We start from the raw sequence: 26,520 nt of genomic DNA on the forward strand, positions 1-26,520 counted from the left end.
TGTACACAGTATACTGTGCACATTTACTAAGGTCATGTACACAGTATCCACTTTACGTGAGAACCTTTGAGAAGTGACCTGTATGCAGGAATAATCTCTCCGATGTGTCGTATTGGGATGTTGATGAAGCTTGAGTAACCTCTGGGTGTAGAAAAAGTCAAGTATTTTTTTCTGCTTTAATCTCTGAATTAAATACGCTGCGAGTGTCTCTCTTATAAAGTCTGATGATGAGGAGGAGGAGGACAAGGAAGCTCCACTCTGCCATTCAGGAGCTCCAAGCAGTCAACAAGATGGCTGCCTGAGAACATTTGTATATAGTAAATATTATATACGGTGCAATATATTTTAATTAAAAATGTTCTTGATTTTTTTTTTTGCTTTCTTTATTATAAAGGTTGTGGACAACCAGATTCTGTCAGGTTGTTGCTGGACCACCTGGAACATGTTCCCATGTCTACCCCGACATACGTCACAGTAATGAGTCAGCTGTTGTAACTGGAACGTTTTATTTATTTATTTAACCTTTATTTATGCAGGTGGTCTCATTGAGTCGTACCTCGAACCATCACGATCGCGGACTTCTTCGCTGCGTTTCCTACGTTGTTGGAGGCGGTGCAGGTGTAGGCGCCTCCATCGTCCACGGTCAGGACAGGAAACGTCAGGGTGCCATCGTTAACGGCGCTCCTCTTCGGGAGCTCCTCCCCTTCCAGCCTCGACCACATCAGCGTCGGTGGAGGGTCTCCGCCCGTCACTGCACACACCAGAGTGACCGTGTCCCCCGGGTTCACCACCACCGGGTCGTCCAGGAGAAGTTTAATGGAAGGGGGAGCTGGGGGGAGAACAAGAAGAAAAATCAATGAGGGTGGAAAATGTTTAATTTAAATGCCAGAATTGTAACAAAACACTATTTTACAATTAATAAGTCTGAAAGGTTGGTACCCAACAAATACAAATATTAACAAATCTGGGGCACAAAAAACAACAAATTAGTGCATATATTTTATTTTGTAGATTTATAATAAAATGAACGAGATTTTAAAAACCAAACTGTAAAATTTTAGGCTTATAAAAAAATTAATATTTTTATTAAAGTTCTTTTGCGACATAAAGCAGCAGCTCGTAACAATACATGTCTCTTCTTCCAACAGTTTTACACCACGAGGCGCTGAAAAGCAGCTAAATGTAATTATATTAATGAGGGAGATAAAAATAGCTGAGCTGACCTTTACCGAACAAAACTCATGTAAATCCCATCAGCCCCCGCAGTGGCGCTGGACGCTCCAAACGGGTCGGAACACAGTCCCAATAATAAATGTTAAAGACGAGCGGCGCAATCAGACGAGCTGCTGCCGAAAGTCAGTTTTTTAAAATGAAATAAGAACACACTGAGACTTTGTGCGTTCCAGACGTTTTTAAAGTCTTTTTTTTTATTACTCACGTGAATTTTTTGAAATTTTTACTCTTTAAGAGCTTCTAAAACCCCCCACCCCTCCCCTCCGAGTTATAGTTTCTACAGAACACAGTACAGCTGAGCATTTTTGACTCGGGCCAAAAGAAGCATCTTCGTTTTTTATAAAAACGAGTTTAACTTTGTCCTTTAATAATAAAAAAAACACCAGAAGTCCAAAATACGCCCGTCGGTAAACTGTCAGAGGAATCAAAACGCAAAACATGGCGTCCCTCATACACCAACCCTGGATATGTGCATGTTCAGATGATGGGGTCAAAGGTCAGCTTGACTGATAACGACGTTGTCCATGGCGTCAGTCCATTACAGAGCAGGTAAGAACATGAAACGGCAGCTATGAGGTGAAGAACTCACCTGTTGGGGACCACCAGCTGATCCAAACCATTTTATGATCAGAGGAGTGGACTTCACCAGAACCAGAACCACTCAGGCTTTAGTTTGTAGAAGTGGTCTTAATAAAAAGAAGATGCAACATGAAGCCACAGCCTGGGGACATTTTCTGTCCTAAACCTTTGAGGAGTTGCACCAAGGACATCCTACTACTGTGGACTGTCTTCTGGAGGGAATAATAGGACAACTTCTGAGGACTATCTAATGGATGAAAGATGAGGACAAACAAGGGGACAACGAGTTTGACATTGCTATGTTACGTGGAAGTCAAGCTGGAGGTTTAAACATGTGACCTTGACCTTTGACCTCCATGACCTTGAAATCAATAAGGATAATCTTTGACCCATGAGGTGTCCAGCTGTGCAGTTTGACATTTCTGTGTTAAAATGTTTTCAATATAGAGCTGGGACAAGAAATTGTCCACGGTCAAACAGACCACCACCACCACCACCACCACCACCACCACCACCACCACCAGCAACAACAACAACAACAACAACAACAACAACAACAACAACAACAACATGTCAGACGTAATGATCGGAGGTTAGCGTCTAAGGGAAAATTTAATAATAATATTAATCTGACATGTATGTTAGCATCAAGGTTTAAATGCAGCTTTTGTTGTTGATTGGCACAAGTCATTGGTTCCCAACCCTGGTCCTTGAGGAACACCATCCTGTATGTTTTAGTTGTTTCTCTGCTCCGACACACCTGATGCAATGATTTAATTACTTCCTCGTGTTCTGCAGAAGCCTGGTAATCACCCATTAATTAAAATCAGGTGTGTCGGAGCAGAGAAACCACTAAAACATGCAGGATGGTCCAACGATTTTCAGTCAGGTCATCTGGACAGTTTCTTTTTTTGCTGAAACGTTTCACCCTCCATCCAGAAGGCTTCATCAGTCAAGGAAACACACAACTCTCCAGATGACCTGACTGAAAATTGTTGGATTGTATACCTGGATTATTGAGCATGGACTTTCATGCAGGATGGTGTTCCTCAAGGACCAGAGTTGTAAAAACCCTGGTTTAGATGCTGAATGCAAGTTGTTTTTTGTTTTGTAAAGTTTTAAAGACAAATTTCATTTAACCATGCTCTATCAGTTTTATTGATTTATATCCATTTCTTTGTTGTCATACAGATAGTATTTGTTGTGCTCTTTGATTTTATTATAACTAAAACAAATTCTATTTCTTTTTTGGTTGAATGTTTAATGAGAAAAAAATGTGTGAAAAAACAAATGTTAAAAAGTACAACCCCAATCTAAATTATATTAAAGAACAAAATAACAATTTAATTTTGTTTATTGGCCTTTCAAGGAACCAGAGAAACAAACAGCTTTATTTACAAATAAACTTAATTTAATCACCGTAAACATTTTAAAACTGATCATGTGGGCTGTGTTAAAAACAGACACGTTTTGCTTTAAAATAAGAAATATTGTAAACAAGATGACTCATTCTGTTGGGAGAGTAGATTTTTATTTTTGTATGTTTGTGTACCTGTCCTGTTGTTCAGACTGAAGAGGACGTTCTTGTCTTGTAAGTCACAAACGTTCTTCACCGAGGCGATGCAAGTGTAGTCGGCAAAATCCCGCACACGAAGATTTTTCAGCTTCAAAATCTTTGTCTCGCCCTGAAACACAAACGCATTCGTCCTCATTACACTTTTATTTTGTTAAGGCCTCTAACATAGGTAAAGTATTATATTAAATTTAAATATTAGACCTTGTGTCTTAAGAACACATAGAGGGTCCAAAGTCTCTAAATACTCCTAAAAGAAGAAAAAACTAAGAAACTTTTTGATATAGGTCTACGTTTGACTAAAGAACATATAAAAGTTAAATATTTTAGTAGTAGACTTTTACTTTTATTGTCCTGTGAAGCTCAGTTTGATGCCAAGACAGTAAGAAGAAGCCTTATTAAACTGATAAAGCAAGCTTTTATTTTGTAGTCTTACAGTCTGGAAGTTATGCTGAGCACCATCCCTACTGTGAAGCACGGTGGTGGCAGCTTCATGCTGCGGGGGATTTCCATCAGCAGGGACTGAAAAAACTGGACAGTGAGCCTGCACACACTGCTGAAGACACAGACCACTGGTTTAAAGAGAACCAGGTAAAGGTTCTGGAAGGGTCCAGTCAAAGTCCAGACGGAGAACCTCTGGTTCAACCTAAGGGTTGTTGGACACAAGCAGCACCTGTCCAACCTGAAGAAGCTGGAGACGTTTGGACAGGAAGGATGGACAAAAAGTCCAGAAGCTCCCAGAGACAAACCTGAATCATAAATGCAATAAACAGAACCTAAACCAAACCCAAACCCAGAACACACCCCCACCAAAAAAAAAGCTAAAGCTCATTGGTGGGCCAGACTGAAGTCACCGGCCTGCAGGCTGCCAGTTGAATAGCCCTGACGTAGAAGGATCGGTAAACAGAGAGCTTCGTCCTACAGCTCAGAGTCATCTTCACCACAACGGACCGGCACAGATTACACAATACTGCAGACTCCGCACCGATCCGTCTGTTGATCTCACTCTCTATTCTTCCTTCACTCAAACCCAGAGGTACTGTTTCTGGTCCAGTTATTTTTCCATTCGTTTCTGTATTAGCTCCAAAAGTGAGGATGAGTTAGAGGAGCAGAAATAAAAAAAATAAAAAAAACGTAAAACTTTAATAATTGGATTCTTTCAAAGTGTTTGAGCTCTAAATCAGGACGTCAGTTTGTAAAGGTGCTGACTTGCTTTCTGCCCCTGTTCTGTAACGGGGCTCTGAACGCATCGTGGAGCGTTGCAGTGCTCGCAGGAGAAGCAGAGAAAAAGAGCTAGGACAGCAATTTAAATGTATCTGTTTGTACAGAAACCATTTTTCATTCACTGGCAGCAGAACAGTTGCTGCTCGTGAGGGCGAAAGTCCCAAAGCACCTCTATAAAGAGACAAAGCTAAAAATAAAATCAGCCTCTCTCCAAATACAGTCTACTTTCAGACGTGTTAAAGATTTTCACAATAAAAGATTGTGATTGTACGACTACATGGACTTTTTGTTTTGCTTTAAAATTACATTTTTGAGTATTTTGTGTCTTGTTTTTGTACTGGTATGTTTTCTGGGCAGCTGTGCAACCTGAATGTGTCAACACAAACTACAAAAAGTGATTTTACTTCCCTGCAGGAGAAAATGTTAACGTCTGCTCTGAAAAGCAGGTGCCGGACCAGCATGCACCGGGGCAGGAGAAAGAAGTAGCATTTGTTTATATGTTGCATGCTGGGATGGATTTATAAACCCACCACTAACAAAGGACTTCTGGTACATCGAGAGCCTGTTGTTTTCTGTTTTATTTTATTATTTAATGTTCTGAGTTAGAAAATAATCTCCACTTCCTCACCTGTGTGAAAAATGGCTTGTATATCTCCACCCCGGAGTCGGTGCCCTCTGACAGCACCTCCCTGCCTCTCAGCCAGGTGTAGTGGACCGGAGGGTTGGAGTTGGTAGCACAGCGGAGGAACACGGTCCGCTCGAAGTAAAACTGCTCCTTGGCTTCATCGTCACTCTGATGAACCGTGATCACCGGGTCGTCCAGATCTGAGGACCAAGAAGGATGTACGCATCAACCAATACCATCATGTATGTCTGTTAGTAAAATATCTCATGCACCGGTGGAGGGACAGTAATGAAACTGAATCTCTGTGGCGTTCTTACAGTAGACATCCACTCGCATGGAGTGGATGGCCGGCAAGCCCAGGCCGTTCTCAGCCTTGCAGTAGTATCGCCCGCCCTGGTGGCGACGAATGTTTTCGATCTTCAGAGTTTCGCTTTGCAGCGAATAGTTACCGTGACGATCCGAGGCTCCGCCCGCTGTCTTCATCCAACGGATCTGCCCAGAACCAAAGGGTTAAGATACAAACAGTCCTTTTTAGGACTAAACATCTTAATTAGTACACATCTCAGCATTGACAAAGCCCAAAAAAAAAGGTTAGCATGACATTTATTAATAAGCCGTTTGTGTTTTTAAGAAATATCTTGTTTACATTTAGAAACAAAGACCAAAACAGCTAACAAAGTCCATGCTCAATAATCCAGGTATACAATCCAACAATTTTCAGTCAGGTCATCTGGACAGTTTCTTTTTGTGTTGAAACATTTCACCTTCCATCCAGAAGGCTTCATCAGTCAAGGACACACACAACACAAAACTGATTCTTCCCCCAACAGCTTACTCCAAAGTGGAACAAACCAGTTATGTTGGTGTTAAGATGGTCACTTCTGTGTTGTGTGTTTCCTTGACTGATGAAGCCTTCTGGATGGAAGGTGAAACGTTTCAGCACCAAAAAAAAAAAGAAACTGTTCAGATGACCTGACTGAAATTTGTTGGACCAAAACAGCTGTTTGGTAACTCAGCTGAGTCAGCATTATTGTTTTCCTGTTTTTTATTTTTCTGTACTATTTTTGCAATCTAACTACTTATGCAGACTTTTTGCTATTTAGCTGCTTATATATGAAAATGTTTGGCACATTCAGCAGATGGGTGCTGTAATTATTGGTTTCCATAACTTTAAAATGTTTAACTTTATTTACAAATAACTTCCCCAGAGAACTAATAAAACTTTTTTAAATGTCTTTAAAAACGTCAGTGTTCTGTTTGAAACCTGCTTCAGCTGTTGGCTCTGTTTTTATCTTATTTTGCTACTTTTGGCTTTTAGCTAGCATTTAAATATTTTTGGCTTTTAGCTAGCATTTAGCTACTTTTAGCCTGCATATTTTTATGTCCATCTTTCAGGTAATATTTGTTACAGTTGGCTTTGAGCTAGCAGTTTACTACTTTTGGCTTTTAGCCAGCATTTAGCTACTTTTAGTATTTAGCTAGCATTTAGCTACTTTTAGAATTTAGCTAGCATTTAGCTACTTTTAGCCAGCATATTTCTACTTTTGTTTTTTAGCTAGCATTGTGCAACTTTCAACTATTTCCAGTTTCAGCTTTTAGGTAGCATTTTGTTACTTTTGGCTTTTAGCTAGCATTTTTGCTACAACTGGAACTGTACGGTGTGGTACGCTACAGCTGCTTTGCCCTTGATAAGTCCAGCTCGAGTCAGTTCTTGTCTTATCGGTTCTTCTCAGGTGTAGGTGACTGTGACTTGTTTCCCCGCTCTGGTGGGATCGTAACTGGAACACTGGTGGGCATCGTAAGGTCATTGTGCACGACACTGCAGTGATATTTTCTGCGAGAGTCAACCATGGAGGAACTCTAGAAAAACAAACCTACACTCCGCCTTCTGCAATGATCGGAGAGGAAGTGGAGGTTCAGATATAGTTTCTAGTTTTGCTGGGTGGGTCATCCAGTGACGTAGCTCCACTGAACAATCAACGGCTGCTGTCTGCTTAAGTCAAAATCATCACCTCGGAGCAGTTCGCCTAAAACCACGAACAAGATGGTTCCATAAACTGGGCTGAGCGGGGATGGGTACGGGCAGTGATCAAGCCCTTAACTAGTGCGATGTCGTGCGTAACCGATGAGTGCTGAGACTGTGGCTTAACGCCGTGTGTTATTTTGCTGCTTCTGGCTTCAAGCTAGCAATCTGATTAAAAGTTTAGCAACTATATCTCTGTTTCTTCAACAAATGTCAGAGAAATCATTCAGCTCTCAGCATTGTATTTTCACTGAAACAGCAGTTTCAGCTGGTCTTAGATTCCTCCAGAATTCTCTTATACCCCTTACTATTACACCAGTAAAACCACACTGATCTTACTGCAGCTTTGTTGCTGTTTTGACACACACCAACTCCCCCTAACAAATAAATGCTATTGTTTTGTTTTAAAATATTAATAGTATTTATTTCCACAATGACCGTGGGGTGGGATGAGAACATTTAAAAGCAGCTTAATGTCTAACAGATGCTGCACTGTTGTTGCCGACTCTGTGATGTTAGCTGCGTACTGCTGCAGTATCCCAATGCTTGATTTTATTAAATCCAGTACACCTGTAGAGTTGTTACCTGCGGTCGGGGGTGTCCGGTCACCAGACACTGAAGTTCCAGAGTCTCCCCCTCTCTGATGGTGTAAACCCTCTCGCTGTATTGCTCTTCCTCCACGTTGCAGGACTGACCTGATTGCACAATTCGCACAGTGGGAGACGCTGCGCATGCATGTGCATGCACACACAAATACACACACATACACACAAACAAAAACATTTAGGAAACACAAAAAGGTTTAAATATACAAGAGAACTTACTATGTGCTTCTATTTAGATCCATTTTAGTTTTTTTTTTTAATTGTATAGAATGGATTGGAACAGTACAGTATGCTATGGTAAGGTACGCTGTGGTATGAAAATATATATTATGTATAGTATATGAAATTATATGGTATGGTACAGTATGATTTGGCATGGTATGGTACATATAGTATGGTATGGTACGGTATGGCATGGTTTTCTATCCACTCACATGAACAGAAAACAGTAAGGAGTTCAGTGGCCCTTGCTCAGAAATGTGTTACTGGGGCCCCACCCTGGAGCCAGGTCTGGAGGAGGGGCTCGTTGGCGAGTGCCTGGTGACCAGGTCTCTACCCATCTGACCCAACCCACTACCAGGTGGTGATCAGTTGACAGCTCAGCTCCTCTCTTCACCCGAGAGTCCAAAACAAACAACTTCAGATCAGATGACACGACTACAAAGTCAATCATCGATCTACAACCTAGGGCTTCCTGGTGCCAAGTGCACTTATGGACACCCTTATGTTCAAGCACAGAAGTCCCAACAACAGAACATCGCTTGGGTTCTGATCAGAGAGACTGTTCCTCCCAGTCACGCTCCTCCAGGTCACACTGTCATTACCCACATGGGCAATGAAGTCCTCCAGCAGAATAAAGAAGTCCCCACCTGGAGCACCATCCAGCACCCCCGCTAAGGACTCCAAGAAAGGCCGAATACTCTGAAGTGCCATTTTGCACGTAGGCAGAAACAACAGTCAGAGACCGTCCCCACTACCAAGGTGCAGAAAAGCTACCCTCTCATCTACTGGGGAAAACTCCAGTACACAGGCACCAAGTCAGGGGGCTAAAAGTAGACCCACACCAGCTCGGCGCCTCTCAACATGGCCAACTCCAGAGTGGAATAAGGTCCTTCTCAAGGAGAGTGGTTCTGGAGCCCATGCTGTGCTTTGAGGTGAGCCCAACTACATCTAGTCGGTACCTCTCAACCTCACGCACAACCTCAGGCTCATTCCCTGTCAGAGATGTGACGTTCCATGTCCCAAGAGCCAGCTTTAGTAAGCCAGGATCAGAGCACCAAGACCCCCACCTTCAGCCACGGCCCATGGCCTCGTGCACCCGACTCGTATGGCCCCTCTTACAGGTGGTGGTCCCACAGTAAGGCAAACCTATGTTTCTCATTCGGGCTGAGCCTGGCCAGGCCAATGGTGAGGGAAGATGCTGGAAACACCCAGTAGACCCAAGCGTGTAGAGGGGGTTTGGTGGGCACACCTACCATACCATACCAGCTTTATTTATAGAGCACTTTAAACACCCACAGGACCAAAGTGCTGTACACACAACAAAACACCTGGCAGAAGAACTCAAACAGACCAAGCGTTCCCAGCACCTTCACAACCAAACGTCCTAATTCAGAGTTTAAACACTGCGCCAGTCAGCTCCAAGCTAAATAAAAACTGTGATTTGTTTGGTCTGTGTTGTAAATGACTTTCAGCTGCTATCACACAATCCTAGCTCCCCACCTGTAAATTTTATTGTTTCTGACCCCAGCTATCGGGCGATTCAATTAAAAATCTGTCCAGTGGTTCATGAGATGTGATTTCCTAACAGACAGTCAAATAATCTCTCACATTATCACCTGCCTTTTATTTTGGTAGAACATAATGAGTCATGAATGATGATGAGGGTTTTAAACTGTGCTGCATCAGTGTCAGTGATTAGAGCGAAGCCACGGTTGTAGGAACGATGTTAAACCGTTCTCTGCCCAGCAGGACGCAGCGTAAACACAGCTGGAGCTGCTCTGATCCAGGTGCTCATGAAAACAAGGTGAGCAGCTGCCAACAGCTGGACCCGCTCCACTTTCATCAGACTGCAACTCTAAAATACTTCTCCGTCAGATGGAACATCTGTGTGCCGACACGTTAACTCTCCTGCTCATATGAGAGCTTCAAAACGGGATATTCCAACCAAACTGTTTTTTCTTCAGTAATTTACGACAGAGTACTGAGTACATATAAACGTCATAAATATTGCTCGCCGCTAAAGGCGACGTGGGAATAATGTTTTTCTCCATGTCTGTGTTTGTTTGTGGTGTTAGCAAAATATTTCATGAAGCACTGAATGCATTTTAAGGAAACTCTCAGAAAGTAATCAAATCTACAAAACAATTTCCATTTAATCAATCAAACTCATGATGTCTAAGCGTTATCAAACACAAAATCGGCTTCAGCTCAGTTAGTTTGACAGATACTGAGCTCATGTTTACAGTGGTAGTAGCCGAGAATCATCCCATGAATATATTTGAAGCGCTAACAAATAATGTAAGATCTTTGTTTGGAATCTTGGCAAAGAAGGAGGAGGGTGACATTTACTACTTCAAGGAATGAAAGTTTAATATTTAAAGAGAAGACTGTACATATTTGTACTTGGCAAATGTAAATTAGGAAGAAAACTGTTGACAACCCTGTCTGTCTGTCCAGCCCTATCTCTTATTCAGTGCTAAAGGAGTCTCATTTTTAAAATTCTAATTAAGGATTAAGGATGTTGCATAAGAACTGAAACACCTTTCTTACTATCTAACCATTATTCTGTCATTTCTGACATGATTCATGCCCCATCCTGAAGTTTCGGCAACACAAAGATGCATCAAACCATGGACACACAGCTTTCTCTTGTTGGGAATAGAGGATGACGTTTTTCCAGGAGTCCTGCGGGTCACAGAATTCCCGCAGGATCCCGGTAGGACAGGAGTCAACTTTAATACAAGTCACATCATTGGGATGGGACAGGACGAAAAGTTAACAGGACCAGACAGGAGCGGGAACCAACTAATAGGACAAAAAAGAAAATGAAAAAAAATAATGCAGACCACAAAGTAATATAAAAAGAAATGGGTAGAAGATCAAATCAAATTCAATGTATTTCCTAAAGACTAAAAGAAGAAAAAAAGGAAGCGGTACAGGAGTGGGAGTCATTCTGAATGGGAGTAGGATGGGAGCTAGAGTTATGTTACCAGGAGTGGGACAGGACAGGAGTTTTATTTTTTTTATTCTGGCCCAGGATTGGGACGGGACAGGATTTTTTCTGTGGGACCAGGACAGGAGTGAAAATCCACTCCCGTGTCATCCTCTAGTTGGGAACTGCTTTACAGAAGCGGCCATGTTGAATTACTGGAACCAGCATCTGTGAGCTCTCCATGAGCCATACCTACACATGATCAAGTCTTTTCTTTAAGGCATGAAATAACCAAAAATAACATTTGTACAAGAAATGTAAGAGAGATGAAAATTACCAAGAGTCAACCGTGATTTTTTATTTAATTTTTTTTAGATCTGTTTATTTTATTTTACCATCAGCATGGAGTACGGACACCAGCCAACTAGGAAACTGGATCTGGTTCTGGGTTCAACTTTAAGGTCTACCTCAGAGTTCTAATCATAATTAGGCTTTGATCAAAATCATGCAGATTGACTGCATGTATGTAAACAAATGGTGCAAGACAAAAAAATCACAAACTTCCCACATATACATCAGTGGGACACTGTGCAAAGTAAGTACCGGTAGTAAAACCAAACGAGCGCAGAGTGAGCCAAAAGCTTTTATCCTGTTACTCAGAATCAAACAACAAAAAAAATTATGTTAACAGCAGGGAAGTAGAGCAACCAGCCTTCACTGGCTAAATATAAAACTAATGCACAGATGTTGCATCCTAATCCCTGGTACATGCTTCCTTTTTCCTTCATCGTCCCTTCCCTCCTATGTCCCTCTGTTGGACAAATCGGCTTTCTCTCCGACGCAGAGCCGAGTTCCAGGTAGAAACCAGAGTTTCTATCAGACTGACATGTCAGCACAGGAAGTGAAATGAATGTTAGTGACACCAGAGCACCACCCTCCCTCTAATCTGACATTTAAGACTTTAGATAATCTGACGGGGATCTGACGTCACACTGAAAAACGCAATCCCGTTATTTAACATAGAACAAAATCAAAATGTAATCAAACACTACAGCTGATTTGTTTAACTCTTTACAAACAATAATCAACCAGACATTAATGAACAAGCTTTACCAAAAGGTTTTTTTTTTTCAGCTTGGAAATGAAACACAGCATTTGAAAAATAAATCAAATATTCTCTCCTCTTTTAGTTGTGGGATTTAACACAATGCGAAGGTGGTAAAGCATCAGCAATGTTGCCGCCTGTCAATCTGGGAAGGGTCAAAGGTCATTTGGAGTCCATTATTCTTTGACGAAAAAGTTGATTTATAAGTGGAAAACATTAAGACTGCTGACAGTCTTCACAAGTGTCTGCAAATTCACCCTGAAGGTCAGACTGTGCAGTGCTAAGACTCTACAGGCCTCAGTCAGCAGGTCAAAGGTCAACAGTCAGAGCCTCTTTTCCCACAAAACAACATGGAAGCTTGACAGGTTTGGAAAATGTCATCTACAAGAACCACAAGATTTCTGGACCAGAACCAAACCAAAGGACAGATGTTTACCCAGAATACACTGCAGCCAACAGCTCTTCACAGCTGTCAGCACAGTGGTGGAGGGCTTATGGTTTGGGCTCCTGTCAGTCACTGAGTGGACCAGTACCTCCTCTGTAGACCAAAGGGTTCTGGAGTCAGATGTGAGTCCATCTGTCCAACAGCAGAAGCCTGGACTGAACTGGGTCCAACAGGACCATGATCCCAAACACAACAGCTGATCTACAACAGAACGGGTCAAAAGGAAAAGAACCAAGGTGCTGCACCAGTCCGGAACCTCAACCTGACTTTGTGGACATCTATAATACTCACAGAAGTCATTGCCCAGAGGCAGATAATCCATTTAGTTGTCTTAACTAAGTTAAATCCAAAATGGTTTCTGAATTTTATTTTCAGGCGTTATAATGTTTCGTGTCACTGAGCATGCTCAGAAGCTCATTAAATGCAGATTAGAAACGCACGTCGAACAGGTAATTAAATCAGAACTTTGACTCAGAAAGACACGTTGTGTTAAGCATCCATGCTTTCAAACCTAAAGTCATTTACCTGAAACACATTTCTTCACCTCTCGTTTGTTTTTTAAAGAACCCGATGGACTGATTGAAGTGCGTCTTTTAAGAGTAAAAATAAATACCAATACATTGGATGTGTGGAAAATAATTTCATTTATAAACTTTATTTATATTTCTCATGAGCTTAAATGTCCTGACAGTTTCAGACTTTAGTGAATGTTCTGAATCAATCTTTTGTAACGGGGGGTTGATGCAACGACGGACTTCGATGATTTTTAAGAACTAGTTTAAATGTATTGTGGATAAAAAAATAATTTGTACAGGCTCAAAAATACCCAAATGATCACCTGATTTGTGATGCTGAAGGTTTTGGAATGTCTTAACTCAAAAAAAAAAAAAAATAATAATAATAATAATGTAAAAACTTCCTGTTGGTGATCATGCCTGACTGCAACTGGTAGTTTTATTTTGTTCATTTTTTGACAGAGTTAAAAGGATTTTAACGCCCAGACCATGAGCCTATGAAATTTAGGTCCATATCTGTAAAAATATAAAAAATATACATTTTTCATTTAGCTGATCAGCCTTTTCACTAACATTGGAAACTGTTAGCAGAACTAGCTTCCGCTCAATTAGGTGGCCAACAATGTCTGCTAACAAAATTCACAAGCTTGTTCATGTATGTTGTGGGCGTGTCTTTAAGAGCTCGTTAAGCACGATATTGGCTGACTACATGTACACTGATCTAACGTGACTGGTCCACATAGCTTCAACTGGAAGGAGAGGAAGACACATGACACAGAATGACTGACAGTTGTCTTAGCAGTTAGAGGTTTAGCATTAGCTTCTGCTCATTTAAAAAAAAATTATGTTTAGGCAAAGCTAAATTTAAAGTTAACGACATGAGTTAACAAAGATAACTTCTTAGTTTGATGTGCCTACCACTGTATGCATACAGTATTATATAGAGTTATACCGGTAACCGTTTTTGTGCCAGCCAAGGTTGATTAGCTGCAGCAGCCATCTTAAATGTGGTTGAGTCTAAAATGGTTGTAAATGTATGTAAGATTATGCATTTCTGAAAATTTCATTAAAGATAGTAAAAGTAAAACTAGCTAAAAGCTAAAATGGGCAAAATCCTAGCAAAAACAACAGTACAAAAAAAAGCTAGATAAAAGTAGCAAAAGTATAGCTAGAAGCTAAAAAATGACTGAATGAATAACTGAAATGAAAAAAAAAAAAAATATATATATATAAACCAAGCACTGGGGAGTGCAAGCCATTGTATCTCTTATGCCGGTCCCAAGCCCGGGTAAATGATGAGGGTTGTGTCAAGAAGAAAGGATTCTGATGTAAAACACTTTTGCCAAAACTATAATACGAGTTTGTCTAAGAGACACCATATTGGATCGGTCAACGACTGGCACCGGTGCTGTTGACAAACAGGCTGCCAATAGAAATTCTGCTACTGTCAAAGACCACGAGGAGGGAAACATGTCAGGAGACAGAAGGAGAAGAGGAAAGTCAAGAATGTAGGACTGAGGGTGCCAATTCTAAATGTGTGGACAATGACAGGCAAAGGTAGAAAGCTGGTTGACATGATGCAGAGAAGGAAGGTAGATGATTTATGTATCTAAGAGACCAAGTGGAAGGGCAGCAAGGCTCACAGCATTGGAACAGGGTTTAAACTGTTTTACCATGGTGTGGATAGAAAGATAAATGGAGTAGGGGTTGGCAAAGAATGCAGTAGAGGTGAAGACAGTCAGAAAGGGTCATGTGTCTGAAGGTAGAAGTAGAAGGTCTGATGATAAATGTTGTCAGTGGTTATGCTCCACAGGTTTGACGTGACGTAGAGAAGAAAAATAAATTTTGGAAGGATCTGGATGAAGTGATAGAAAGCACTCCCAGGGAGGAGAGAGTGAAGATTGGAGCAGACCTGAATGGACACGTTGGTGAAGGAAACAGAGGGGATGAGGAAGTGATGGGTAGGTTTGGTGTCAAGGAAATAAACCAGGAAGGACAGATAGTGGTGGATTTTGCCAAGAGAATAGAACTGGCTGTAGTCAACACTTTTTTCTAAAAGAGGGAGGAACATAGCGTGACTTATAAGAGTGGAGGCAGGAGTACGCAGGTCGAATACATTCTGTGTAGAAGTGGAAACATGAGACAGATTGGGATAGAAACTGTGCACCAGGAAGTGGGAAAAATTAGTGAGGGTGAAGTCCAGAAAGCTCTGAAAAGAATGAAGAGGAAGGCAGTAGGACCTGATGACATACCAGTGGAGGTTTGGAAATGTTTTGGAGAGATGGCAGTGAGGTTTTTGATTCAAATATTCAATGGCATATTTGAGGGTGAGAAAATGCCTGAGGAATGGAGAAGAAGTGTGCTGGTGCCCAATTTTAAGAACAAGAGTGGTGTACAGAGTTAACAGCTATAGGGAAATTAAGTTAATGAGTTCAGGTTTGGTTTATCTGTCATGCAAAATCAACACAAGGTCACCAATGCAATGAAACGTTTAGGACGAGAAGAACCGTCTTGACTCGCCAAGAAAATAACAAGAAATACAAAAGCATGTAGCAAAGATACTAAAAAAAAATACTACAAAAATACTAAAAAAAGATATTAAAAATACAAATAAAATACTAAAAACAAGGCAACAAAGTTAAAAAGAAATAGTGTGATTCAGATAGCAGTGAGGTTCTTTCAACATCATGGTTCTGTTCTGTAAACGGCGTGGTCTTGGTAGCAGCCTAACCCTAACCCTAACCCTGTCCAGAGGAGGGACAGTGGTTTGGACATGTCCAGAGGAGGGACAGTGTGTATATTGGTAGAAGAATGTTAGAAATGCAGCTGCCAGGGAATAGACAAAGAAGAGATGTATGGATGCAGTTAGAGAGGACATGGAGGTAGTTGGAGTGAGGACAGAGGATGCAGAGGACAGAGTGAGATGGAGGAGGATTACACGCAGTGGAGGGAAAGATAGTGTGTATATGTGTATATATAATAAAATTAATTAAAACAAACAAATGCATATATATACATATAAATATATATAATTATTTATATATATATATAATTATTTATATATATATAATTATATATATATAAATATATATATAAATAAATATATATATATAATTTGTGGACATGCGCGCTGAGGCATGTCGCGTTAAGCAGCTACTTCAGTACAAGGTCATGCTGCTGCTCTGCCTGAAGATGCTGCTTCCATTAAAATCCCGTGAACGTAAATCTGACGCTGATTAAAACGCGCTCGTGCTGCTGACGTCCTTACCGTACACGCCCTGTCCGTGCACGCCCTGCAGGAAGCTGGTAAACAGCCACAAGAGTCCGAAAAGTAAACCCATCTTCTCATCCTCCTCTGCCCGCGCTGCCTCTGCGCCTCCCATTCCCGCCCTCACCCCCCAGGATGTCGGCTCGGTTCGCCGCTGCTGCTCCCTCCTCCTCCTCCTCCTCCGCTCCGGTCCCGGTGCTTCCACACGGAGTCCGGTACGACCGGTTCTCATCCACAGCGTTTCCTCACCAGAAGCCCCCTCTGTTAGTGTGTTCCCCCCACCGAACCCCCCTGATCCCGGTCAGATGTGACGGGCAGGTCCGGTTCTGGTCATCATTCAGGGAACGGTAAAATCAGAAACAGGTCCGGTTCTTCAGTCGTGACATTGTAGATGATTAAATATTAGAGCGGGTCGGAACCAGGACCATCCTCAGACCTCCGAGATGATCTGAGTCAGAAGTCCCCCCGGTCCGTCCGCCGGTTCTGCCGTGCAGTTACCTCCATGAACGAACCCCCGGAGCAGCGGAACCGGCTCCGGCTGCTGTCGGAGCCCAGCGGCTGGTCGCGGCCCTCCAGGCCGAGGAGGGGAGGGGGAAGCTCCGAGATGCCGTCAGTCTCTCAGCGCTGATGGAGCCGCGGAGCGCCGTCAGAGGATTTTACCGGTCAGGGTGACGTCACCGAGCAGACAGGAGGGGGCAACCAGGCGCACAGCGGGACTTCCGGAGACGTACCTTCAAAATAAAAAGTCACGCACCAAACATTGACATGTTTTTTATTTTATTTTATTATATATGTATTATTTATTTAGTACAAAATATCTTACAAACCACAGGACAGATTTAATGAAACTCACAAGCACAGGTTGAAGGACTGGGAGATAAAGTTAAAGAGACCAGACTGAGATGGTTTGGACATGTCCAGAGGAGGGACACTGGGAATATTGGTAGAAGAATGTTAGAAATGCAGCTTCCAGGAAACAGACAAAGAAGAGAGGTATGGATGCAGTCAGAGAGGACAGTAGTTGGAGTGAGGACAGAGGACACAGACAGAGTGAGATGGAGGAGAAGGACACGCTGTGGAGACCCCCGAACAGGGAAAAGCCAAAATAAGAAGGATGTACTTCTTTTTGGAGTCAACCCATTTTTTAAAATTATTATTACTTTATTTTACCAGGAAGAAATCCATTGAGCTCAGATTGAGATAACTGAGATCTAAACCTGTTTAAGTACAACAAATATAAACACTTAAAATCAACATTAATGTTTGTTAGTTTCATCTTCTTCACACATATTTCTGTTTTTTGTATTTATGCTTCAACAGAGAGTTAAAACTAACAAAACGTCTAGATTTGTTGCAGCTGATTCCTGGCAGGCAGCTCTGAGTGTTTGATCGGCTGCAGCTGTGCAGCTCTCCGCCTGCAGAAGCAGATCCCGGTGGTTTGGGTCGGGTCAAACGGGCTGGGATCTCATGGATGAGCTGGCGTTGGAGCGATATTTCGATGACTCCATTGCAAACGTGAGTTTAAAAATGGACAGAACTTCACCAGAGCAGTTCAGAGATTTTAACGTGACTTAGGAGATAAAAGATTTCAGATTTTTGCTGCCTTAACAGGAAACACCAGAACACGTCTAGGTGATCAAACAAACCCTTCGGTTTCCATGGCAACAACAATAAATCCCAATGAGTTTAATAAAAATAAAAGAAAACTGTTTACTGCTGATTCAGCTTATTAATCTGATTGTTGCACTTTTATACAAAATCAAAGCACAGGTTCTAACAGGTGGTTACATCAAAAATGGTTTGAAAGTTAAACTGAAACAGTTTTACACCTTTTTTTTTTTTACAGTTTATACATCAAATAGAATATGACAAAATGAAGTCTCATTTCAGTTTATAGCAGAAGTTTAAGTAATTTTAGAAATTAGCTCTGTTGGTTTCCTTAAACAGAATATTTTCTTTATTAATGCATTAAACACGTGAAGTCATAATTCTGGACTCCGCTCTCTGGTTATATTTATTGTTTAGAGCAGCTTGAACGTTAAAGTTTGTGTGAAATAGTTTTAAAAACTGCTTGTCTTGTATTCAAGCAGAGGAGGCTCGTTGAAAAGGCGACAACAAACAGCTGTGTTGTGCTAATAAAATGTAAACAACATAAATGAGATCCAGGTGAAGCGGTCGACCCTCAGCTGGTCTGTTCGGGGTTTTCTGCAGGAGTCCGGCTTCGTGCTGGAAGAGGAGCTCCAAAGACCTCCCGAGCATGAATCTACCGCCTCCGTGCAGCAGAACTCGTTTCTGCCGGGAAAAACTGGAGCGAGAGTCAAACCGGGAGATGATCTGGACCTCAGCTTCCTGCCTGATGAGCTCAGCAGCCAGGATGAGCAAAAGAGCCGAAGAGGTGCTGAATCTTTGGAAGGTAACAATGTTTTGTTTTTTATTCTGATTGTTTCCCTGAGAGCTGAAGGAGGTAACTGATATGAGCTGAAGAAGCAGAAAGTGAGCTGTAAAAGCTAAAAGAACAAACACCAACTAAAAGAAAAACACTGCTAAAAGAAGCAAAAAAATTAGCTAAATACTAAAAGCATAAAAAGTTGAGATAAACGTTAAAAGTAGCAAAAATCCACCAAAAAGCCAAAAGTAGCTAAATGCTAGCTATACATATCAAAAACTTAATTGAAATCTAAAACTACCAAAAGTCCCATTAAAAACTATTTATAGCTAAACCTCAGTGAAAATCTAAACATAGCTAAAGGCTAGTTAAAAGCTAAAAGTAGCAAAAAGCGAAGTAATATGCCTAAAGTAAGAACATGTTAAAGTATCAAATAGCTACTTAAAAAAAACCTAAAGTCACAAAAGACCATTTAAAAGTTAAAAAAAGCAAAAGGCTAATCAAAGCTAGACGGAGCAAACTGCAAGCTAAAAATAGCTAAAGGCAAACCAAAGCCAAAAGTTGCTAAATCTTAGCTAAAAATAATAAAGGGCTAAATAAAAAGCTAAAAGTATCAAAAAGTCAATTAAAATTATAAAGTAGTTGGAGGCCAACCTAAGTAACAAAATGCTAGCTTATATCGGCAAAAGCTAAATGAAAATCCTAAAACTATCCAAAGGTCAATCATTGCTAAAAGTAGCAACAGGCTAGTTCAAAGCTAAAAGTAGAAAAATGCCAACAAAAAGTAGAAAAGGCCAGCTACAAGCCAAAAATGGCAAAATCCTAGCTAAAGATGGCCGAAAGCTAAAGAAAAAGCTAAAAGTATCAGAGTAAATTAAGTCAAACGTAGCTAAAGGCCAACTTGAAGCTAAAAGCCACATAAAGGCCATCTAAAAGATAAAACATTTTAATGAGTTTAAAGATTTATTGGATATGCATCTACAGCTGATTAATTCATGATGGCTGCCTCAGTTAGCTAACTTTAGCTAACACAAAAGTGTCACCAACTCGTCGTTTTACACACACTGAGATAAATCTGGTGTGGTGGTAACTGAGAGTCATTCCAAACACACACTCTGAGAGCTAATGCATCAGACGTTGTTTAAGCCCTGGTCTGCATGTTGGCGGGTGATAAGCATTAATTTGAGGAACGCTACGTAATAATTTCAGAGATTTCCTGAAAACCTTTTAAAGTGTTCATGAAAGTTTGTCTTTCTGTGCATCAGAAGAAACTCCAACTCTGCTTTAAGGCCTGCAGAGTTTAATGGAAGACCTCGGGACCAAAACACAGGCATTAATATCGTACGATTTGAGTGAGCGAGCACCAAAAATCTGATTTTCGGCTCGTATTAAAACGACAAAAGTACAGACGCTGCCGCACAGAAACCGCTCTGTTAACGGGGGAATAACTGGGTTTGGTTCTGGATCTTATCCAGTCTGAAGGGGTAAAACAGAACACAGAATGAGTTATGAGTGCGTCTGTATTAAAGTGGAGCAGGCCCTGGATGTTTGTGGTGAGGACGATGAATAAATGTCTCTGCGTCGTTTCGTTCCCAGCTGCTGCAGCAGAGCCTCAGACTGCAGCGCTGGACGTCTCTCAGGACAGCGGAGTCTCTGTGGACTGTAACCTGCAGGACTCCTCTGCAGCTCAGCCCCCGCAGGACATGTCCTTTTCGGGGTTAGGAACGGGGGCTTCCCCCTTCTGCCCCATGACCCCCATGACCCCCATGACTCCAATGACGCCTGTGACCGAGCGATCAGGAATCGTCCCACAGTTACAGTAAGTCTCCCAAAACGACCTTCAAACTTCGGTTCTAAGGCTTCAGGGTAAGATGAGACGTAAGATGAGACGTAAGATGAGACGTAAGATGAGACGAAAAACAGATAAAAAGACGAGACGAAATGAAATTTGAGAGTTTGTATTAAAGTACAGAAAATAACCTTAATGAAGATGCTCAATATTCACATAACGTCTCTGTGATCTTGGCTCACCTAACCTGGACTTTTAGTCCATCCTTCATGTCCAAATGTCTCCAGCCCCTTCAGATTGGACGGGTGCTGCTTATGTCCAAAAATCTTTAAATCAAACCAGAGATTCTGAGATGGACCAAGGTCTGGGCTTTGACTGGACTCTTCCATACTCTTTAGTTGGTTTTCCTTAAACCAGTGGACTTAAGTCAGTGGTGTGTTCAGGCTCATTGTCCTGCTGGAAGGTGGACCCCCGTCCCTGTCATGTTTCTGGAAGAATGTCTGTATTTTGCTCCATCTTTCCTTCAGCTGACCAGTCTCATAGTCAGAGAACATCCCCACAGCATGATGCTGCCACCACTGTGCTTCACTGTAGGGATGTTGTTGTCCTTGATGTTTGGTCTCATCTGACCACAGAACTTTCTATCACGTTTGGTGTTTCCTTCCTCTCCACCTTTCCATGAAGTCCAACTTCTAATGGTCCTGTGGACAGATCATCTGTGTTCAGGGCTCTCTTTGTCCTCCTTGATGTGTTTCTGATTAATGTCCTCTTGAGCTGGTCCCTAAGTTTTGGAGGACCACTCTCTTTAGGCAGGTCAGCTGTGGCATCATCGTTCCATCTCCTGGTTCTACGTTTGTTGTTGTTCTGTTAGTTGCAAAAAGTTGGAGCATCAAATTTGTGTTCTGTGAGCAGGAACATCGTCTCCACGGTGACCCTGGGATGTCCTCTGGACCTGAAGTTCATCGCCTTGCAAGCCAGAAATGCAGAATACAACCCAAAGGTACGAGGCTCTGACACTGATCCATCGTTGTGTGCTCGGACGTTGAATCTCGCTGCAGGATTTTTCCTCGTGTCGTTTCAGCGCTTCGCAGCGGTCATCATGAGGATCCGCGAGCCACGAACGACAGCTCTGATCTTCAGCTCAGGAAAGATGGTCTGCACGGGGGCCAAGAGGTCAGTCGCTGCTGTCGAACACGTCAGGGGAGCTAAAACATGCAAAAGGTTGTGAAAGTATTCACCCCTTTGGTATCGTCAGTTTTGTCACCTGAAAACTTAGAAGAAATAGACCTTCACAAAACACTTCATATTAATGAAGTTAAAAGGAGGGAGAACTTGTTTAAAATAATTCCTCAAAACAAAAAAGTATTTGTTTTCACTTCCATTACTTTAATCCAACCATCACCTCCAGAAGCAACATGATTCGTTCCACAAGGTGTACCTGTGAGCTCAGTAGATCCACCTGTTCTGATAAAACCCAGAATCAACACATGGAAGCAGTAAAAGCTACCACCAGGCAATAGACATCATGAAGACCAAGAAACTCTCCACATAGCTTTGAGACAACGTTGCAGAGAAATACAGACCAGAATTAGAATTCCTCGAAGGAATCCCTGATGTCACTCAAAGTTGGTGTTTGTGATAACTCTCAGCCACTACCACTCCAGATCTTACATTAATATCTGAAAAAGTGAGTTGCAGCTGATTTTGTGGTTGCTAAGGGCTATTAGCTGTTGTGGCCATCTTCAATTGGCTTGAGCACAAAAGTTAATCAGCCTACTAATTTCTTTCTGGGAGTTTTAATAAAATATTTCCAGTGGCTCATGAGATTTACTGACAGGCAGTTACATGATCGCCCATCTTTCACAGCGGTGGATGATTAACAAAAAGACCACTTGTTTCTACGAAGCATATGTAAAACCCTAACTTATGCTTTAACGACTTACAAACCGGATTCCAAAAAAGTTGGGACACTAAACAAATTGTGAATAAAAACTGAATGCAATGATGTGGAGATGGCAAATGTCAAGATTTTATTTGTAATATAACGTAGATGATAGATCAAAAGTTTAATCTGAGTAAATGTAACATTTTAAAGGAAAAATATGTTGATTCAAAATTTCACAGTGTCAACAAATCCCAAAAAAGTTGGGACAAGTAGCAATAAGTGGCTGGAAAAAGGAAATTGAGCATATAACAAACAGCTGGAAGACCAATTAACACTAATTAGGTCAATTGACAACATGATTGGGTATAAAAAGAGCTTCTCAGAGTGTCAGTGTCTCTCAGAAGCCAAGATGGTAAGAGGATCACCAATTCCACCATTGTTGCGCAGAAAGATGGTGCAGCAATACCAGAATGGTGTTACCCAGCGTAAAATAGCAAAGACTTTAAGTTATCATCATCAACCGTGCATAACATCATCAAAAGATTCAGAGAATCTGGAACAATCGCTGTGCGTAAGGGTCAAGGCTGTAAAACTCTACTGGATGCTCGTGATCTCCGGGCCCTTAAACATCACTGCACCTCAAACAGGAATGCCACTGTCAAGGAAATAACAGAATGGGCTCAGGAATACTTCCAGAAAGCATTGTCAGTGAACACAATCCACCGTGTCATCCGCCGTTGCCAGCTGAAACTCTACAGTGCAAAGAGGAAGCCATTTCTAAGCAAGCTCCACAAGCTCAGACATTTGCACTGGGCCAGGGGTCATTTAAAATGGAGTGTGGCAAAATGGAAGACTGTTCTGTGGTCAGATGAGTCACGATTTGAAGTTCTTTATGGAACATTGGGACGCCATGTCATCCGGACCAGAGAGGACAAGGATAGCCCAATTTGTTATCAACGCTCCGTTCAGAAGCCTGCATCACTGATGGTATGGGGTTGCATGAGCGCTTGTGGCATGGGCAGCTTGCATGTCTGGAAAGGCACCATTAATGCAGAGAACTATGTTCAGGTTCTAGAACAGCATATGCTCCCATCTAGACGTCATCTCTTTCAGGGAAGACCCTGCATTTTTCAACACAATAATGCCAGACCACATTCTGCAGCAATCACAACATCATGGCTACGTAAGAGAAGGATCCGGGTACTGAAATGTCCAGCCTGCAGTCCAGATCTTTCACCTATAGAGAACATTTGGCACATCATAAAGAGGAAGGTGCCACAAAGAAGACCCAAGACGATCGAACAGTTAGAGGCCTGTATTAGACATGAATGGGAGAGCATTCCTATTTCTAAACTTGAGAAACTGGTCTCCTCTGTCCCCAGATGTCTGTTGAGTGTTGTAAGAAGAAGGGGGGATGCCACACAGTGGTAAAAATGGACTTGTCCCAACTTTTTTGGGATTTGTTGACGCCATGAAATTTGGAAACAATAGATTTTTCCCTTAAAGTGATACATTCTCCCAGTTTAAACTTTTGATCTGTGATTTGTGTTCTATTCTGAATAAAATATTAGATGTTGGCACCTCCACATCATTGCATTCAGTTTTTATTCACAATTTGTTTAATGTCCCAACTTTTTTGGAATCCGGTTTGTAGATCTCATGTTAAAAATTACTCTTTTTATTAACTCATAAAACAAACTTAAGTAAATGTTTGTATTAAGTTAATCAAATTAACTAGATTATTCTGTGAGCACGCTGCTGGACAATCTGTGCATCGGGCTTTAAATTAAAAAGATGCTTCAGATCAAAATCATAAGTTTTGAACCCTGGTGACAAACTATCCAGGAGGAAACTGGTCACTCTGTAGCAGAGGTTCTGACCTGACCCACTGACCTTCTCTGAGTTTGATCGCCTACAGCGAGGAGCAGTCTCGACTGGCGGCTCGGAAATACGCACGGGTGGTGCAGAAGCTCGGGTTCCCGGCTCGCTTCCTGGAGTTCAAGATTCAGAACATGGTGGCCAGCTGCGACGTCTGCTTCCCCATCAGACTGGAAGGTCTGGTTCTGACCCATCAGCAGTTCAGCAGGTGGGGTTTGGAGCGTCCTACAAAACAAAACACTGCTTGTATCAAGCTGATTCTCACGTCAATAATCCATCAGCCTCAGATTTAAGAAGGAAGGATTATTTTGGGTCATTTAAACTTAAACAACCTCCATTCTCATTTGATCATCAGACGCTCTAACAGGCAGGTAATCATGCAGCTCCAACTGGAAATTACTGTACTAGGAATATTGTTTTACTTCAAGTATTTGTAACTTTTGTACTTTTTCATTTATTTAACTTTATCCACAAAACAAATCTTTAAAAAGCATTAAGATTTATAATTACTGTGCAAACAGCTGTTTCAACGGCTTGAGCGGCGTGGATTTATTTTGTGGTCTTATACTACTTTAAAATTTTAGTAACTATTTACTGATTTGTAACTTTTAGCTACAATTATGCTTATTGAAGCTGTTGCTACATTTAGCTTGTATCAAGGGTTTGACTACGTTTAGCTTGTAGCTAAGGTCTGATTACAGTTAGCTTGGAGCTAAGGTCTATGCTTGGCTTGGAGCTATATGTTTAGCTTGTAGCTAAGGTTGTACCACATTTAGCTTGTAGTAAATGTTTGGCTATGTTTAACTTGTAGCTATACGGTTAGCTTGTAGCTAAGGTTGTACCACGTTTACCTTGTAGCTAAGGTTTGGATATATAGCTTCAAGTAAATGTTTGGCTGCGTTTAGCTTGTAGCTAAGGTTTTACTACATTTATTATTTGCTACTAATTTTAGCCTTAATTTAACTAATTTATGTTTTGGATAATGATTTTGCTTTAACTATTAGCCAATGTCTTTTACATTGTTTTAGCTTCTGTTTTGCTTGTTTTAATTTAATTTGAATACATTTTAATTCATTCTTTAACAGATTTCAAGGAATTTGTTCAGCTCTGTGTTTTCATTGCAGTTTTGTAGAAAATTAGTTTCCTCTAGTTTTAAACGAGTGTCTATGCTCATAATCGTGTGCAAAACTCTACGTTTTAAAATGTTTATTTTTCCAAGCCAATTTTTGGATGGTTTTATACAAACCTTCCCTCCACAGTTATGAGCCGGAGTTATTTCCAGGCCTCATCTACCGGATGGTGAAACCTCGAATCGTCCTGCTCATTTTTGTTTCTGGGAAGGTGGTTCTGACCGGTAACAAAACCTAAATAAATTCTTACAGAAGGATCTGTTTGAATTAGTAAAATAAAATATCCCACAGCAGGTCTTGAAGTTGTTTTTATTCGGTCGTTTGTTAAATTTCAGGAGCTAAAGAACGAGCGGAGATCTACGAAGCCTTTGAGAACATTTATCCCATCCTGAAGGGCTTCAGGAAGCAGTGAGGAGCCTGACAACGCTTCTGCTTTTTGTGTAAATTAATGTAAAATATATTTATTGTGTGGTGTTAATGTAATATACGTTTGTGTGTACGTTTTAGTTCATGGAATTAAATTACTATTTAATTTCTTTTCTCGCCATCGTAAATGAAAGTTTTGTCTAAATGAGGTTTTTGCTTTAATTGAAAACTTTTGTTTATCAAACTCAGCATCTTTGTCTTTATCACATCTCTAAATGTTTATCTCTGTATCAGACTATGTATATTTTTATCAAGATCTCTGTTTCTGTTTGAGCGTTTATCTCGTGTTATTTCTGTGCTTCCTCCATTTATCTCAGTTCAAATCACTGTTCGTCTTTAATCTCTTTATCTTAGTTGCTGTCTCTATTCTTATATTCTGATATCATTATCACTATTCTTACATATTTATATATTTTGTATTTTTACTTCCCTTAGCTGCAATTAATTTCTCTCGTCTTTATTTTTCGCCATATATTTTTCTCTCCATTTTGTTCCCATCTATAGAGCTCTCCCATATATTAATTTATATCTTTATTTTTTGTTTGTGCTACATATTTTGGTCTTTATTTTATCTAGATATAGCTCTTGCTCAATTAATCTTTGTCTTTCTACTGTATATGTGACTCGTGCAGGTAAAATGAGTCCAAATGAGTCCAAGCTGCATTGTGCAAATTCAG

General features: G+C 41.1%; 2 protein-coding genes across 3 annotated transcripts in view; one reads left to right on the forward strand and one right to left on the reverse strand.

The window, feature by feature from the left end:
* The window catches only part of mdga2a (MAM domain containing glycosylphosphatidylinositol anchor 2a), a 31,079-nt gene extending 14,657 nt beyond the window's left edge, over positions 1-16,422 (reverse strand). The window contains exons 1-7 of one of the 2 annotated variants that reach the window (XM_037695248.1): positions 16,350-16,422; positions 7,843-7,982; positions 5,552-5,726; positions 5,238-5,434; positions 4,595-4,597; positions 3,365-3,497; positions 557-829 (exon numbers count right to left, since the gene is read on the reverse strand). In XM_037695248.1, the coding sequence (XP_037551176.1) occupies positions 557-829; positions 3,365-3,497; positions 4,595-4,597; positions 5,238-5,434; positions 5,552-5,726; positions 7,843-7,982; positions 16,350-16,422 (994 nt within the window). The remainder of the gene's footprint in view (positions 1-556; positions 830-3,364; positions 3,498-4,594; positions 4,598-5,237; positions 5,435-5,551; positions 5,727-7,842; positions 7,983-16,349) is intronic. The other variant, XM_037695247.1, reaches the window with a different exon arrangement.
* A 1,346-nt stretch (positions 16,423-17,768) lies between these two features.
* On the forward strand, positions 17,769-25,835 carry tbpl2 (TATA box binding protein like 2). The gene is made up of 8 exons (XM_037695496.1): positions 17,769-17,864; positions 18,561-18,762; positions 20,332-20,554; positions 21,437-21,524; positions 21,606-21,697; positions 24,328-24,495; positions 25,547-25,641; positions 25,753-25,835. The coding sequence occupies exons 1-8, from the start codon at positions 17,817-17,819 to the stop codon at positions 25,827-25,829; spliced, it is 993 nt and encodes a 330-aa protein (XP_037551424.1). The 5' UTR covers positions 17,769-17,816; the 3' UTR covers positions 25,830-25,835.
* The last annotated feature ends 685 nt before the right edge of the window (positions 25,836-26,520 follow it).

The sequence above is a fragment of the Nematolebias whitei genome, chromosome 21 (genome assembly GCF_014905685.2).
Source record: "Nematolebias whitei isolate Nwh7 chromosome 21, NemWhi1, whole genome shotgun sequence".
Classification (NCBI taxonomy): Eukaryota; Metazoa; Chordata; class Actinopteri; order Cyprinodontiformes; family Rivulidae; genus Nematolebias; species Nematolebias whitei.